The sequence below is a fragment of the Camelina sativa genome, chromosome 20, assembly GCF_030686135.1.
Source record: "Camelina sativa cultivar CO46 ecotype springtype chromosome 20, ASM3068613v1".
In the NCBI taxonomy this organism is placed as follows: domain Eukaryota; kingdom Viridiplantae; phylum Streptophyta; class Magnoliopsida; order Brassicales; family Brassicaceae; genus Camelina; species Camelina sativa.
This window is the reverse complement of record NC_141899.1, coordinates 7,200,477-7,218,245: the sequence shown is the minus strand read 5'-3', so window position 1 is coordinate 7,218,245 and position 17,769 is coordinate 7,200,477. Positions and strand designations below refer to the sequence as shown.

General features: G+C 39.5%; 1 protein-coding gene across 1 annotated transcript; it reads right to left on the bottom strand.

The window, feature by feature from the left end:
• Positions 1-3,215: 3,215 nt before the first annotated feature.
• LOC147918556 (uncharacterized) lies at positions 3,216-4,527 on the bottom strand. The gene is made up of 2 exons (XM_087503581.1): positions 4,229-4,527; positions 3,216-4,110 (listed from the first exon to the last, which is right to left on the bottom strand). The coding sequence occupies exons 1-2, from the start codon at positions 4,261-4,263 to the stop codon at positions 3,216-3,218; spliced, it is 930 nt and encodes a 309-aa protein (XP_087359707.1). The 5' UTR covers positions 4,264-4,527.
• Between the last annotated feature and the right edge of the window lie 13,242 nt (positions 4,528-17,769).

Here is a 17,769-nt window from a genome sequence, read left to right as displayed (position 1 = left end):
GATGCTTTACATATACAGTATAGTATTCTTGAACATCAAAAAATTATAAAGAGAATTTGATTGACGATTAATTCTTTCAACAAACATACAAAAAATTGTAGAGGCAGACATAATGAGGTAGTACTTAAGTGTTTGTGTATGTTCAGTTACGTCTATGTTATTATTTTTTAAGATATTATAAAGGAAATATTTAGTCTGTAAGTATACTTTGAAGATTAGATGAGTAAAATTACTATTTTTCCATATTATATATATATATATACATATATATTTTATTTGAATGTATAATTGATTGATCAAACTATGTGAATATGTACAAACAGCCCAAGATGAGACTAGGTTTTGAGTTCTTGAGACTTTAAATCGTAGCAATAGAAAAAGCTAAAACATATGGAAACGTTGCTAGATGATGAAAAGCAGCTAATTGAGATCGACTCTTCCTTTTTATGCCATGGATGGTGAATGAGCAAACCAACACTGAGGCAGGCCGCGGAGACGGGTACTCTTGGCGTAGCTAGTCCAGTGACAGTGACACGATCCTATTACGTATAAGTTTGTCAATTAAATTCAAAATGAGCTGCTGAAAATCCTACAAAATGATCCTACTTCTGTTTCCTATATTTAATTTATGCGTCTATTAATAGTTCATAACCAAGTGTATCTATAATGTGCAAACATTTTGTTTCTCTCATCTCAAAATACTTTAGAATGTATCAAACATTTTAAGGATACGTAATTGTTTTCTTGTTTTCTACTTATAATAATCATTTTTAACATATGTTTTATTATTTACTAGTATTAGTTTAACATTGAAAGATATTGAAAATACTATAGTTTTGCTCAAAAATTAAATAAAAAAGCTGCTCTTGTTATTGAAGAGTTTTTTTTTGGTATTATTTATAGTATTACATTTTGGGTAAAATAAAACATATATACAAAAAAATTAAAAATTCACCACTATAATTTTGCACCCGCCATCGCCACAGGTCTGAAATCATCAAATAATGTCATGAGGAAAGCATGCATAACCGCTCAAAATTAGCAAATCACGTAGTAAATTAAATTATATACCTAAAATTATGTTCGAAGTGTTTTGAGAATTAAATAATCGGAAGATGACTAAAAAGAGTACTCTGCTTTGTTGATGTGTCAACCAATCAAGTACATTGTTGGTTAGAAAAATTTAAATTCAACAAAAGAAAGTACGATTACACTTAATGTGACTTTGAGAGAGCAAACAGAAAAAATTGTGCTGCCACGTAAATACTACAAAACCTCTCTAAATTTCTTAAAAATTTAAAATACTACTTTTAAAAGGTTTTTTCAAAAGATACCACATTTTAAAAAAAAAATCCAAAACTACCACAAGCACAAACAATTGATTATTAAAGATGTGAAAGTTTATTTTCTAGGTTTGGGTTTTTTGTGTCTACAAAAAATTAGCTCAGTCGAGCCAATTAAGTGGGAAGTTGTTTACATACAAGACATTATGCAGAGAGATATGTGCTTGACGTGTCAAAGAATCCGCATTTATATTTGTATTTCTAGAAATAAGAGATAAAGAAGAAAATTTCTTCATGCCGATCTTGATATCGTCAAGATTTGGGTTGACAATTTTAGAATGTATCAACAGAGCACAATGCTTTTTTTAGTTTTCTTTCGAAAATTTAATTCTCAAAACGCCTGGACATAATTTTTGGTATTTAATTTAATTTACCACGTGATTGCTAATTTTGAGCGGTTATTAATAGTTCATAATTAACCAAGTGTATCTATAATGTGAAAAGATTTTATTTCTCTCATTTCAAAATACTTTAGAATGTATCAAACATATGTTTCCTTATTTACTAGTAATAGTTTAACATTGAATGATATTGAAAATACTATAATTTTGCTCAAAATTTAAATAAAAAAGCTGCTCTTATTATTGAAGAGTTTTTTTATTGTATTATTTAGAGTATTACATTATGGGTAAAATAAAACATATATACAAAAGAATTAAAAATTCACCACTATAATTTTGCACCCATCATCGCCACATGTAAGAAATCATCAAATAATGTCGTGAGGAAAGCATGCATACCCGCTCAAAATTAGTAAATCATATGGTAAATTAAATTCAATACCTAAAATTATGTTCCATGCGTTTTGAGAATTAAATAATCGAAAGATAACTAAAAAGAGTACTATGTTGGTGCCCCAACCAATCAATTACATTGGTTGTTAGAAAATTTGAAATTCAACAAAAGAAAGTACGATTACACTTAATGTGACTTTGAGAGAGCAAACAGAAAAAATTGTGGTGCCACGTAAATACTACAAAACCTCTCTAAATTTCTTTTTTTTTGGTAGACCATAGGAAACAACGGTCTCCTACAATTTATTAAAAAAGGAAAGAAATTACAAACGGACATGCCGCAGAACGGCAGTTTCATTAGAGTCCTATAACCTCACTAAACTAACAACATCCGGATAAACATCCAAATAATAAAAATTAAGCGGTAACGAAAACGCATAGTATTTAAAATACTACTTTTCTGTTTTTTTTTTCCAAAAAATACCATATTTTCTGTTTTATTTTCAAAAACACCACAAGCACAAAAAAATAATTTTTAAGGATGTGAAATTTATTTTTCTAGATTAGAGGTTTGTGTTTTTTTGTCGACAAAAGATTAGCTCAGATGAGCCAATTGAATGGGAAACTGTTTACATACAAGACATTATGCGGAGAGGTACACACTTGACGTGCCAAAAAATCTGTACTTACATTTATATTTCTAGAGATAAGAGATAATGAGCCCTGTAGATCTTGATTCAGATTGACAATTTTAGATTTAAGATATAATTATTAGGAAGTAGAGTTTAGTGTTTAGGATTTAGGCTTTAGTTTTTAGTTTATTTTGTAGTATTTTTGGAAAATACACATTTTAGTGGCATTTTTAGAAAATAAAAATAAAATAGTATTTTTAGAACAAAAATTTTTCAGTGGTATTTATGATAATTACCCATATTATTATTCAGTATTAAATGGTTGTTGTAGTTGTTTCAAACATTGGTTTAAGACTTAGTACGATAGTGGTTGTGTATTGTCACATTAAGTTGTGTGTGGTCCGTATGTCTACATTTATAATGTTGTCGTCGAATGTAAAGATAAGTAATTTCCAGTTAACAGTATACTACAATCACTAGAAGAATAGTTGTGTATAGTTACGACTTTATTTATAGGTATAACTCATTTGATCCCACATCACAGAATCTACCGGATGATGCATTTTTCCATCTGTGCTCTTATTATTGAAATGCCACCGTAAGTCTTTCGCCGTGTCCTCTGACCTGAACATCCTCTTGAGACGTGGAATTATCGGAAAGTACCTAAGTACTTTCTGTGGAGTCCCTTTCTTCACCTCACCAGTTCGCTTGTTAATCTTCCATCGCGAAGATTTGCATTTAGGACAACTGTCGAGCTCCTCATACTGATTTCTAAACAGACAACAGTCATTCAGACAAGCGTATATCTTTTCATAACCCATATCAAAAGATTTAAAGAATTTCTTCACCTCATACAAGGACGTGTGCAATACATTATCCTTGGGTAGCATCTGTTTTAAAGTCTCAAGTAGACTATCAAAATTTTTGTCAGACCAACTGCTCTGAGTCTTTAACCGAAAGAGTGAAACAGTCGCAGATAGCTTGCTGTACTTTGTGCAACCTGGATACAGTGGTGCTTCTGCATCAGCTAGCTTGGCTAAGAACTCATCTTCTACCTTATCATCCCCTTCAGCAACATCAATTAAATCACCATGACTAACAAGCTCTTCATCCATAAACTCCGCAGCTTTGAACAAACCTAATATCTCTTCGTTCCACTGGCTTGTGTTCTTTCTACACTCAGTCCCTGATTTCACTTCTTCATGATGAAACCAGTCATCCCTCGACTTGTAACTCCAATCCATTCCTCTTGTTACAAGATGATCAACAACATCAGCGACTGAGTGGCGATATACGTTGCGACAGTCAATACACAGGCAAATAATAATTGAATTGTCTCCTAAACCTGCAGCCACAGACCTCTCAAAATCCCATGCACCTTTCTCATAACCAGGATCCGTTCTGCAATGAAGATAAAAGCAAAAACCAAAGGAAAAAACGAGTTGTTACAAACTTTTAAAAAAACTTAAACATAACAACTAAACCAATAAACTCAACTATACAAAACGTTTTCACATACCTGTTAAGATGAACCCATGTCTTTTCCATAACCATTATATGTCCTTACCCATAAAGAAAACAAAACAAAAACATAAGAATAACACAAACACCAAACAAATACCAAACAAACACTAGACAAACACACCAAACAAACATATTCACACATTCAGCAACAATTTATTAAAATGAAATATCAAACAACCAATTCGTTCAACTCTTAAACAATTTATCAAAACGAAATATCAGTTTCATTGAGAGAACTAGCCTCTGTGTTCTGATGCAAGCAGGCAGAAGATCCAGCTGCTGAGATGTGATTACCTGACAAAATTCAAATCGGTCAAAATTAAAATCAGAGTAAAGAACTATAATACAAAATTCAAATCGGTCAAAATTAAAATCAGAGTAAAGAACTAAGACAGAGAGCGACGGAGACACAGAGTGCGACGGAGAGAGAGACTGACGGAGCCATAGAGAACGACGGAGACAGAGAGCGACAGAGACAAAGCGATGGATACCGGTAAGAGGGACAGATCTAAACGGATATTTTGCTACATAGAGAATGTCGAAATTTTTTCTTGTTGAGAATCGGAATCTAGACAATGAGAATCGAGATTAGATGGAATGGGTATTGAGATTTCAAGAAAGGAAAAAAAAAACTTTGTGATTGAGATAAGAGATCTGAAAAGTTTAGAGAATCTGAAAAGCTTTTTGTTTTCTAGGTTTTTTATTTTTTGGCTAAGTGTAAAAGACTGTCTTCAATTTTTGGTCAAAGAATCGAAACTTTTTTTAGTTTGCGGGAAAAAACCCATATAGTTTGCCTCCAAAATACACCTTCCCGGCTATAATATTGATTTTTATGTTCCCGCTAAATGAAATTATATACTAGCGTTAATATAATGCTACAAAATACTTGGCATCCGATTTTGGTACTTTTAGTACTAGTTCGTAAATTTGTACTACAAAGGTCTGCTACCGAAGCTCATTTTTGTTGAAGTGCAGTGCCTCTCTCCGTCTGTCTTTCTAGCCAAACGAGGTGGTACTTGCACGATAGCATCTTCGGATCCTTGTGATGATGTCATCTCACGGGCGGAGTTTCTCCTTTTAAAAAATAAGTTTGGTGAGTACGATCTTTTAGACAACAACTGTGAAGATTTTGCTATCTATTGCAAAACTGGTTTGTTTGTTTTATCCATGGCCACCAAGTTTGGAAGTAGTGGTCAGGCCAACTGTAACGCCCTCGAACCGTACTAGGACCACGCAGGCCTTCGGACGGCACCGTGACGCCACTATGGAAACGTCCACCGATGATCCGGCCGAGTACAAGAACGAATCAAGACCCTTTGGCCAGTCCATCGGTGAGGTTCCCGACTACACGACACATCCTTAAGGCTTTGCAACCCTACAGACACGCTGTGTGTTGAGCTGACTCGAACAAAGTCTATATCAGTACGACTCGCTTAAATAAAATAAATCCGAAATGCATTAAAATTTAAAAGGTTTTGCTTTAAACGTTTACACAAAAGATTAACAAGGCGTAGTGCCAAAGTTTTGTTCACGATAAAACATACTTTTAATTTTTACAATAGACACCAAAATAAAACTACTCCGGAGTCCTTTCGTTCACCACGCCCTCTAGTTCCCTCTAGGGTTACCTGCAGCACAACAATATTATCATAAGTAATATAAGATTACTTAGTGAGCTCAGGGTTCCTGCAAAGAATTAAACCCCAACCCCAAACCCCATCAACAAACAACATGCAAGCATATATAATTAACATGCGAACATAAGCAATCAACATGCAAGCAAGTATAACAACATGCGAGCATAAGAATTAACATGCAAGCAAAATAAACCTTTGGCAAGGAAGCGCACAACACAACAAACAATCAGAGATAACATGCGGAAGCTGATAAGCTGAGCAAAGTTATTCTGCAAGCATTCGCAACTACTTGTAATAACATACAACAACATGCAAGCACAAACACGAGACATGCAACAATTTAACTTGAAATAAAACGATAATTTTAACAAGTTAACGCTCATAGGGCCCGGTATACATATGTTCCCTTAAACCCCTCACGAATCACCGAGTTGCAACCACTAAGGCATGCGATCGGATCTTACTCAAAGCCACACCGTCGTGTAGACAGTCTCGGCCAGGGTAGCGAGCCCAGTAACCTCCGAGCTCTTCGTAACCAACCCTACACACACACGAACATGGGTTGCATGTCGCGGCTGTATGTGGTACGGAATGGGAAAGATGACAATACCAAGTTATATTACGCATAGCCGGAAATTCTCGCGGACTAATACGCATTATAACCTCACCGAAATTTATACTTGAGTTTATATGATTTACGCTCATAAGATCTCAAGTATTTTAACTAGTTACCACCCTTGTCGCTAGATCATTTCGATCTAGTAACCGGTATAACCTCACCTTGCATGCAACTTAACAAGAAAAACGTAAAAGAATTTCAAGTAAATGCAACTAAATGATCCATGCAAACCGCGCACTAGATGGATGTTTTTAACTCTCCATCTAAGCCGGCGAATTATATGCCTGAACTCACAGTAAACCGTTGGTGATCGGTCTCCCTTGGTGAAGCTTCTTTTGCGGCACACTTGGATCTTCTCTTCGGTTAGAATCGATTTTTTTATCGATCTAACCTTGGTTGATAGTCTCGTCTTGCGTCTTCTCTCCTTATCTTCTTTCACTCGCGGCAACACCCTCCTTCTTTCTCTATTCTCTCTCTCTCACTTCTTTATTTTCTCTCCCAAGTTTTTCTCTCCTTACCCCTTGATCACTTGTGCGAAAATGAGAGAGATGAGGAGCTATTTATAGAGTGGTTGGGCGGTAGAGGCAACCAATGCATGTGGAGAGCTTGATTTCCATTAGTGTTTATTAGAGCATGAAAAAACACTTGTGAGGATGTCGATCAGCCACCTTGAATTCCACTAAGTTCTCCCTTGAATTCTTTAATCACCACTAACTCCACTAATCCACCTTGAATTATTTAATTCTTCCACTAACTCCCACTATCTTCTTCAAGATTAAAATAATCTTCCACTAACTTCCACTAACTTTTCATGATTAAAATAATCATTCCACAATCTCTTCTTTACTTAAAAGATTTTTGGTAGAATCGGTTAGTGTCTTGGTCGATCCTCGTCGACTCTCGGCAATAATTGGTCCGTCTCGGCACTCTCGGCAATTTTTCTCGGACACTCTCGGCAGCTATCGGCAATTCTCGGACTCCCTCGATCCTTCGGTCATCTTCGGGCAACTCGGCCAATTCTCAATTTGTCCAGAATTTCTCGGACTTCTGTTCATTAAATTTTCTTCTTTCCTTGTTGGCTTCTCTTTCTCATCTTTTGGCCTTGAGACTTCATTTTGTAATTTACCTCTTGGTGAGGGTCATTACATTCTCCCCCCCCCCCCCTTAATAGAATTCGTCCCGAATTCCATAGGGTTCCGACGGCCCTGCCTCATCTTCTTCGGCGAACAGTTGAGGATACTTGGCACAAATCCTATCCTCGTCTTCCCAAGTGGTGACATTACGGTTCTGCTTTCCCCAAAATACTTGGATTTGAGGGATACTCCTATTCTTCAACTTCCGAGTCCTTCTCTACCCTATCCCAAACGGTCCTTCAGGATAAGTAAGATTTGGCTCCAACTCCTCGATAGTTTCTGGCACAATCATGGTAGGATCTGGTACATGCTTCCGTAATTTTGATGAGGACATCGAACCACCAAGCCATATTATCCAAGCTCCATATGTGCCAAGCGGAACAATGACTAGGACCAGGAGCAAAAGCATAGAAAAGAAGTTCAACATCTTTCTGGAGCAGCTGGAACATGAAGGACTGATCCCCCTTGATCAGTTTGAAGCCATTCGCCTAACCCCATCGGAGAGCTCCCAACTAAAGGCCGTCTTCAACGAAATACCTCCGACGATTCAGGACGAGCCAGGAGATGAGCCATATATCAAATTAAAGCTTTCTGAGTCTAGTTTCCGGAGAACCAACGAGCATCGAGATAACTGCTATAAATCTCCAGATATGGACCGAACAGTAAACACATGTCCAGTGGACTCTCTAATAAGCAATAAGGTTAAATGGGCTTTATTCACCCCCAAACTTGAAGCCCACTTAAGCACGTGTTATTTGGCACTAGAAGACATCTAGAAGGCTCTCTCACTCGTCCAGAATATCCCGAGATCGAAGAAGAATCATGTCATGAAGTCAAGATATCAAATTTGCTTTAATCGGCACCCTTGATATTCTCCTTTCTACACAACGTCTCTTTCCTTTATTTTTCTGATTTTGTTCTGGTTTTCCTTGTTCTTCTCTTTGCAGGATTTATGTGTTTTTCCTTAGAATAAGTTATGAACCTGGCTATATAATGCCTTGAGTTGTAGTTCTTTTTTTTCCACCTTTTGATTAATAAAAATTGCTTGTTTCTGTTTCACAAAAGAAACCATTGCTCTCTAATTCGTGAGTGTGTCCGAATTCTTGAGTGTTCTAAGAAGTATCAGTAGACTTTCACATCTATTGTGGTTCTTATCAATCCACCATTCATCTCCACCCTATCTGGGTTAGTTAGAAAGGTCTTTAGACCAGCTAACGACTCATCCTTGTTTTGGTTCAAGATCATTTTGTAGCCAAAGCTCATATCAAGTTGTGAAACATGGAAGACTTTATGTAGCCGCATCATCTCTGGCATAGCTAGCCGGTAAGCTACTTCTCCAACTCGTTGCTCAATCGGGTATGGCCCGATGAACCTTACTGCGAGTTTTACCACCTTACCAAATTGATCCTTTCCTTTTTGTGGTGCGACTTTCAAATACACCATGTCTCCAACTTTAAACTCCACTTCCCGCCTTTTACGATCTGCGTACTTCTTTTGGAGGTCTTGTGCCTTCTTCATACTCTCCCGTATGAACTTGATCTTCTCCGTTGTCTCATCAATCAACTTGTGATTGAAACTTGTCCTCTCCCCAACTTCGGTCCAACATAGAGGCGTTCGACACGGCTTTCCGTACATTGCCTCAAATGGCGACATGCCAATGCTTGTGTGATAACTGTTTTTATACGCAAACTCGACCAATGGCAAATTCTTTTCTCAATCTGATGACCACTGCAAAGCACATAGTCGGATCATGTCCTCTATGGTTCGGATAGTCCTTTCCGTCTGTCCGTCTGTCTCCGTGTGGAATGAGGTGCTCATGTGAACATCTGTTCCCAACGCCCTGTGCAAATCTTGCCAAATATTGATGCGAACTTGGGGTCACGATCGGAAACAATATTTGCTGGCACTCCATGAAGCTTCAAAATTTCATCAATACACTTCTCTGCTAAAACTAGCGCTTGGTCTGTACTTCTTACTGGAACCAAATGGGCTACCTTGGTTAAACGATCAACCACTACCCATACTGCATCATTGATTCTCCCTTTTCTGATAGGTAGACCAGTAATGAAATCCATCGAGATAGAGTCCCATTTCCAGGTCGGTATGGGCAAGTTGCGTAGCAAACCTGCTGGCACTTGATGCTATACCTTGATTCTTTGACATGAATCGCATTGACTTACCCACTTCGCTACTGCTCTCTTTAATCCAGGCCAATGATAGTATCTACGAACGTCCTTGTACATCTTGGTGCTTCCCGGGTGTATACTCAACGCTGAGCTGTGAGCCGCTCTCAATATCTCCTCTCGTAATCCACTCCGATCAGGTACAGTTACTCTCCCATTGAGAAGTAGAGTGTCATCATCGGCTAAATGATAACCGCTAGCATTTGGTCCTTCTGAACTTTTCAGTTCCTCGATAATCTTCTTCAGATTGTCGTCTTGGTGTTGTTCCTCACGAATTCGGTGTAACAAGCTCGCTTGAGTTACGGCTTGTAAACCCAACGGCTCGCTAGTCTCTCCTTCTAAGGCTAAAAGCCTAACCTTCTTCAATTCGTCGGCCAAAAACTCCACATCCTTCTCAGCATCAACTTGTGCTTTTTTCGGCTTAGCGCATCTGCTACTACATTCGCCTTGCCTGGGTGGTACCGGATCTTCAAATCATAATCGGCTATGAATTCCATCCACCTTCTCTGACGCAAATTAAGATCCGGTTGCGTGAACAAGTATTTAAGACTTTGATGGTCCGTAAATACCTGAACCGCTTCTCCATACAAGTATGATCTCCATATCCTCAAAGAAAACGCCACGGCTGCCATCTCTAGGTCATGAGTGGGGTAATTCTCCTCATGCTTCCTTAGCTGTCTGGAGGCATAGGCAATCACTCTATTCCCTTGCATCAGAACACATCCAACGCCCACTCTTGACGCGTCTGTAAACACAGAATATGGTTGGTTTGGCTTGGGTAGGGCTAACATTGGTGCTGTCGTTAGCGCTTCCTTCAGCTTCCTGAAAGCTTCCTCCACGTCTTCACTCCATAAAAACGGTACTCCTTTCCCAGGAAGTCGTGTTAAAGGCTTCGCAATAGTTGAGAACCCCTTCACGAACTTCCGATAATAGCCTGCCAGGCCTAAGAAACTTCGAACTTCCGACACTGTGGTTGGCTTCGGCCAATCTTGTATGGCTGCAATCTTTCCTGGGTCTGCGGACACGCCCTGTTCCGAAACTCGGTGCCCCAGAAATCCAATCTCTCTTTGCCAAAATTTACACTTGCTGAACTTCGCGAACATCTTAACTTCCCTTAACCTCTCCAACACTTTCCTCAAATGCTCCGAGTGTTCCTCCGCACTCCGCGAGTATATAAGGATGTCATTGATGAATATTATCATGAATCAATCCAAATAGTCATGGAAAACTTCATTCATCAATCGCATAAATGCCGCCGGTGCATTGGTAAGTCAAACAGCATTATTACAAACTCATACTGACCGTATCTTGTTTGAAATGCCGTCTTCATTACATCTTGTTCCGCAATTGAGATTTGATGATAGCCGGAGGCTAAATCAATCTTTGAAAACCAACTTGCTCCTCTGAGTTGATCTAATAACTCATCAATCATTGGCAAAGGATACTTGTCCTTGATGGTTATGTTATTAATTCCTCGGTAATCAATACACAAGCGCATGCTTCCGTCCTTCTTCTTGACAAAAAGCACTAGGGCTCCCCATGGCGATGACCTTGGTCGTATAAAACCTTTCTCCAACAAGTCTTCTAACTGAGTCTTGAGTTCAGCAAACTCGGCTGGTACCATGCGATACGGTGCCTTAGCAATCGGGGTAGCTCCGGGCTGAAGGTTTATGGTAAAAGGATGGCTCCTTGGTGGAAGCAGTCCTTCCAACGGTCTAAACACGTCCTCAAAGTCCTTGACTGTGGTAATATCCTCAACCTCCATGCCTTCCTTGTCATCTCCTCCCAAGGCGGTAAGAGTGACTAGATAAATTTCCTCTTCTTCAACGATCTTCCAATCCTTGCTGCCGATGCGAAGTATGCCATTTTACTCGGACTGATTCCATAGAAAAGTAGAGGTGTCCTTCCTCCATTTTCAAATATAACCCTGCTCCTGCTGCAGTCTATATGGGCTTGGTGTTCCGATAACCAATCCATTCCCAAAATAACATCGAACCTATCCAACAGCATCACTAGAGGATTTACCGGAAGGTTCGTATCTTGCAAGACTATCGACACTTTCTTGATCCATCTTCTTTTCTTCAACGGCGGTTTATTACCAGCAGTGTAGACATTAATGTTCACCTCTTCCTCCTCACACAAGTCTCCAAACTTGTCAGCCACTTCAGGAGTCACAAAACTATTGGACGCTCCCGAATTGAACAATACATGCGTGGGGTTACCACAAACAAGTAGAGTTCCTAAACGCAAAGCAAATACCACAATGCAATGCAATAAACTAATCACACAAACACGTAATCAATCACAAGAGAGATAGAACCCAATCAAACCTGTTATAGGACCCTTCGCGGCCTGCTGAGGTTTAGGTGGCTCTACTCCTAAAGCAAAAACATTTGCCGGGGTTGCTTGCTTCTTCGCTGGGGGTTCCTTCACTTGGTTCGCTGCCTGGGCACGGTTCACAGTTTGGGCATTCGGTTTGGCCGGCCTTGATGGACATGAGTTTGCATAGTGTCCTAACTCGCAACAGTAGAAACATGTGACAGTTGACAGATTGGTACTCTTCGTTTCCTCAACAGTTGGGCAAGCTCGAGCAAAATGCCCCACTTGACCACACACATAGCATCCTCGCGGATCCATGTTGTTCACATTACGGCCTCCTTGGTTGACATTCATTTTAACTTTACCACGGCCTGCGCCCCAATTCCGTCCTACCAATTGATTCACTTTCCTAGTGTTCACCACCTTAGTCTGTTGGACGGGTTCCTTCTTTTTCTCATTAGCCGAAATCTCCTTCTCTGTCTCAATGGCTTCCTCAACACTTACTGCTCTCTCCTCTACCTCCGCGACACTCCGGTATGTCACAGCATGCAACCTTCCCTTTAGATCTGGCCTGAATCCGTTAAAGAATCTTCGGGCCATAGCTAACTCATCATCATTTCCTTGGTACAAATACCTCCGAAGTCTTGTAAAAACTCTTCCATAAGCTCGAACAGTCATCTCACCTTGTTCCAGTTGCAGGAACTGATTCTCTAGTCAATCACGTGACTCTGGTGGAAAGTACTTTAGCTCAAACTCCCTCTTAAAGATTTCCCACGTTATAGTCTGATATCGATAGCGAGGAACTACGCCATCCCACCATGCACGAGCATCTTCTTCTAAGAAGTTAACCGAGACCGGTCTCCTATACTCCTCCGAACACCTTGTCATTTCAAAATTATTCTCCAATTCCTTTATCCAAGCGTCTGCTAACACAACGTTTGGGTCTCCTTTGAACTTGCGGAATCCTAAGTTCCTCAACAGCATCACCATTTTTAAAAATTGGTCGGATGGATCTTCTGCTGCACGGTTAGCTTGGTTCTGTTGTTGTTGCTGGATCATGTGACTCAAGAGGTCTTGAATCATCTTAAGTGTCTGCTGGGTCTCTGGTACATTCGGCTCACCCGATCCTTCTCCATGCACTTGGTCTCCCCTTGGCATGTTCTGATGTGGATAGGTAGCGAACGGTGCAAACGGTGCAAACCCTGGCGGGTACATACCCATTGGTGTACTAAATCGAGTTGAACTCGATGGTGTGTACCTTGGCGTCGCGCCAGGTACATCCCATTCAGGCATATACATATTCGGTTCGAATATGCCTGGAAACGACTCCTCCCCTTGCACATCTCCAAAATGCGAACCCCATTCCTCCGGACCAAACTGCTGACTTGAACCCCTCCCTGTGTCTGGCGAACGATACGTTGACCTAGTCCTCTTGGATCCTTGACGAGACATCTGCATCCATGGTCAACAAAAGGGTTTACTTAATCCCATCTAACGCTAAGTGATGAACGATCCGGATTATCCTAGGTGTCTACTGCGACCATTTGACTCGATAAATCATTTGAAAACGCGAGTCCTATACAACATCATAACCATGCTCTGATACCACCGTTGTAACGCCCCCAAACCGTACTAGGACCACGCAGGCCTTCGGACGGCACCGGGATGCCACTATGGAAACGTCCACCGATGATCCGGCCGAGTACAAGAACGAATCAAGACCCTTTGGCCAGTCCATCGGTGAGGTTCCCGACCACACGACACGTTCTTAAGGCTTTGCAACCCTACAGACAAGCCGTGTGTTGAGCCGACTCGGACAAAGTCTATATCAGTACGACTCGCTTAAATAAAATAAATCCGAAATGCATTAAAATTTAAAAGGTTTTGCTTTAAACGTTTACACAAAAGATTAACAAGGTGTAGTGCCAAAGTTTTGTTCACGATAAAACATACTTTTAATTTTTACAATAGACACCAAAATAAAACTACTCCGGAGTCCTTTTGTTCACCACGCCCTCTAGTTCCCTCTAGGGTTACCTGCAGCACAACAATATTATCATAAGTAATCTAAGATTACTTAGTGAGCTCAGGGTTCCTGCAAAGAATTAAATCCCATCCCCAAACCCCATCAACAAACAACATGCAAGCATATATAATTAACATGCGAACATAAGCAATCAACATGGAAGCAAGTATAACAACTTGTGAGCATAAGATTTAACATGCAAGCGAAATAAACCTTTGGCAAGCAAGCGCACAACACAACATAAAATCAGAGATAACATGCGGAAGCTGATAAGCTGAGCAAAGTTATTCTACAAGCATTCGCAACTACTTGTAATAACATACAACAACATGCAAGCACAAACACGAGACATGCAACAATTTAACTTGAAATAAAACGATAGTTTTAACAAGTTAACGCTCATAGGGCCCGGTATACATCTGTTCCCTTAAACCCCTCACTAATCACCGAGTTGCAACCACTAAGGCATGCGATCGGATCTTACTCAAAGCCACACCGTCGTGTAGACAGCCTCGTCCAGGGTAACGAGCCCAGTAACCTCCGAGCTCTTCGTAACCAACCCTACACACACACGAGCATGGGTTGCATGTCGCGGCTGTATGTGGTACGGAATGGGAAAGATGACAATACCAAGTTATATTACGCATAGCCGGAAATTCTCGCGGACTAGTACGCATTATAACCTCACCGAAATTATACTTGAGTTTATATGATTTACGCTCATAAGATCTCAAGTATTTTAACTAGTTACCACCCTTGTCGCTAGATCATTTCGATCTAGTAACCGGTGTAACCTCACCTCGCATGCAACTTAACAAAAAAACATAAAAGAATTTCAAGTAAATGCAACTAAATGATCTCCCAACGCATGGTTAAATCTTATTACACCCATTGCCTCAGCATCCTCCTCATTCTTCATTCTCCCTTTTCCTCTTATTAGATGATATATCATATATGTGCATATCTCTTCTCTCTCGCTCCAACGCTATATATAAAAGTTTGTCTATAACTATAATAAATGGTCTTAAATGTGACTCTTTTTTGGGTCTTTCATGTTTGTTAGTATTATTAGCTAAAAAAATGTACTTGCTAGAAAACAAAGTATTATATTTCAGTTATCAAGTTGTTTGTTTCGAACATTGGTTTGGAATTAGCATGTACTTAAGTGGTTTGGATAACTGATACATGCATGGTTTGAATCGAGTTAACCGGGTGAATACTAAACAAATCTCCAACAATAAGCCGACTTAAATCCATGAGTTTAAGAGAAATTGTATCGAATCTAAGATAATATGGAAAAATATTGGGATATGGTGAACCGGAGATCGACCAAGATCGACGGTCGAGATTACAAACCAAAAATATGTAAATTATGAAGATTGAAAAAAGAAAAACACTTAGGTTCACCTCTAGGGGTGAACCCAAGTATTGTTTTTTGAAAAAAAATTAAAAGATGTAGTTTAGGAATATTTACATTTATTTAAATATATTATTTATATTTACACTATCCTAGTTTAGGAAATCTCTTGTGTATATAAGATAACATAAGATGTAATATTATAATTATGAGAGTCTAATATTAATTCTTCCTAAACACCTATGTGTCTTATTCTCATCAAATTTATCATGGTATCAGAATCAAGATTATTGATATGGTTTATTGTTCCGTTACGTTATCTTCTTGCAAAGAAAAAAAAAATATGTTTCTTCTTTTCTTTTATTTTGACCTTCCTCCATCGCTTCTTCTTTTAACGTTGGAGTCTTTCTTTCTTTTTGTTCTAATTTTGAGTTGCTAATGAGATTTATCCAAACTCCATCGACTAAAAAAAAAAAAATTCTGGAATTTGGGCTTCACACACACTTGAGTGTGTTGTCTTGTAACAACCCGTCCCGTGGACCCCACTAGCCTCACTGCTAGCCCGCTAGCCTCACTGCTAGCCGCCCAAACGGACCCCAAGCTGGCCCTGCAGGGCATCGATCCTAACCTATCACTGTGGACTAACTCACATAATCCACCAGTAGGTTATTGGTGCATCAGGCGTTCCTCGAACCCTGGTCCTCACCCTTTAACAACCTTCCCACAGGACAAGTTGCCACCAATTGATCTGCAGATCAATTGGTGACAGCTTGTCCTGTGGGAAGGTTGTTAAAGGGTGGGGACCAGGGTTCGAGGAACGCCTGGTACACCAATAACCTACTGTGGATTTGGATGAATAGTTCCATTTGCCCAGTGAGGGATTAGGATCGATGCCCTGCAGGGCCAGCTTGGGGTCTGTTGGGCCGGCTAGCGGTGGGCTAGTAGGGTCCATGGACGGTCCGTTGGGGCAGCTAGCGGTGGGTTAGTGGGGTCCACGGGACGGGTTGTTACATGTCTTGTGTGGCCATGATTGGCTGGTGGTGGTGACTATGAATATCACCCAAGACGTACGGTGGTGTTCAGCCTGTTGGCCAAGTAAAAAAAAAAAAAAACAAAAAAAAAAAATATTTTGTCTCTTGTATAAGAGATTTGGGCATAATAGCACGTGTTTGTGCTACTCTACCTATCGTCATGTGGTTTTCTTTGTTTTACTACGAAAAAGATTGAGCCACGACGATGACTTTGACGGATACGATGCTGATCCGGCAGTGATGAATTTGAATTCGACCATGACTACACAAGTTTCTTTATGAACAAGAAGTTCAAAGAACGATCCAAACTTGTGATTTTAAATCGATGGAGCTAGATTGACTATATGGCTGAGTATAAATGCCACAAGTATAAACGCTGTTGATGTCCCTACGACCGGGTATAAACGTCGATGACCTAACTGCTGGGTATTGTAGCCGCTTTGACCCTACGACCGGGTATAAATGTCGATGATGACCCGACGGCCGGGTATAAAGCCGTTATTTTGAAGACTTGTCCAGTCTCACTCGTGTTAACACGTATGAGCTTGCCGGGAGTATTGGGATATGGTGAACCGGAGATCGACCAAAATCGACGGTGGAGATTACAAACCAAGAATATGTAAATTATGAAGATTGAGAAGAATCTAGAAGATGTAGTTTAGAAATATTTACATTTATCTAAATATATTATTTACATTTACATTATTCTAGTTTAGGAAATCTCTTGTGTATATAAGATAACATAAGATGTAATATTATAATTATAAGAGTCTAATATTAATTCTTCCTAAACACCTCTGTGTCTTACTCTCATCAAATCTATCAAAAAGATAGAGATCACTTAAGTTGGTCACTTTCTTGTAATCTCTTCGTCATTCTTGATCAATAAAGGAATCCGCTTCTTCATTTCTTTTTGATTTTCCGGTTAAACTTAGTTGTATGAGTTTTACTCGCACAATTATCTAAAATTGATGTGTATTATGAGAATCAGATGAATCCCATATATATTAATAGAGGAACATGTGAAGTGACCTTTGTGCAGTGGCCAAAGGTAAGTCTTTAATGCACAAGGCATCATCATACCCGGGATCGAGGAACATTTAGACAAAAAAGCTGAGGTGTCCCAATGGGTCGGCCTGTTGTGGCCCAATGGTTGACAAAAAAAATTTAATAGAGTAACATTTAGGCAAAAAAGCTGAGGTGTCAGCATTACAGAGCTCTGGACACTATT

Bases quoted from the DNA above. Each gene is read 5' to 3' on its own strand.
- LOC147918556 (XM_087503581.1), bottom strand. From the start codon at position 4,263: ATGGTTATGGAAAAGACATGGGTTCATCTTAACAG. The intron at 4,111-4,228 runs GTATGTGAAAAC...TCTTCATTGCAG, and splicing joins ACATGGGTTCATCTTAACAG to AACGGATCCTGGTTATGAGA.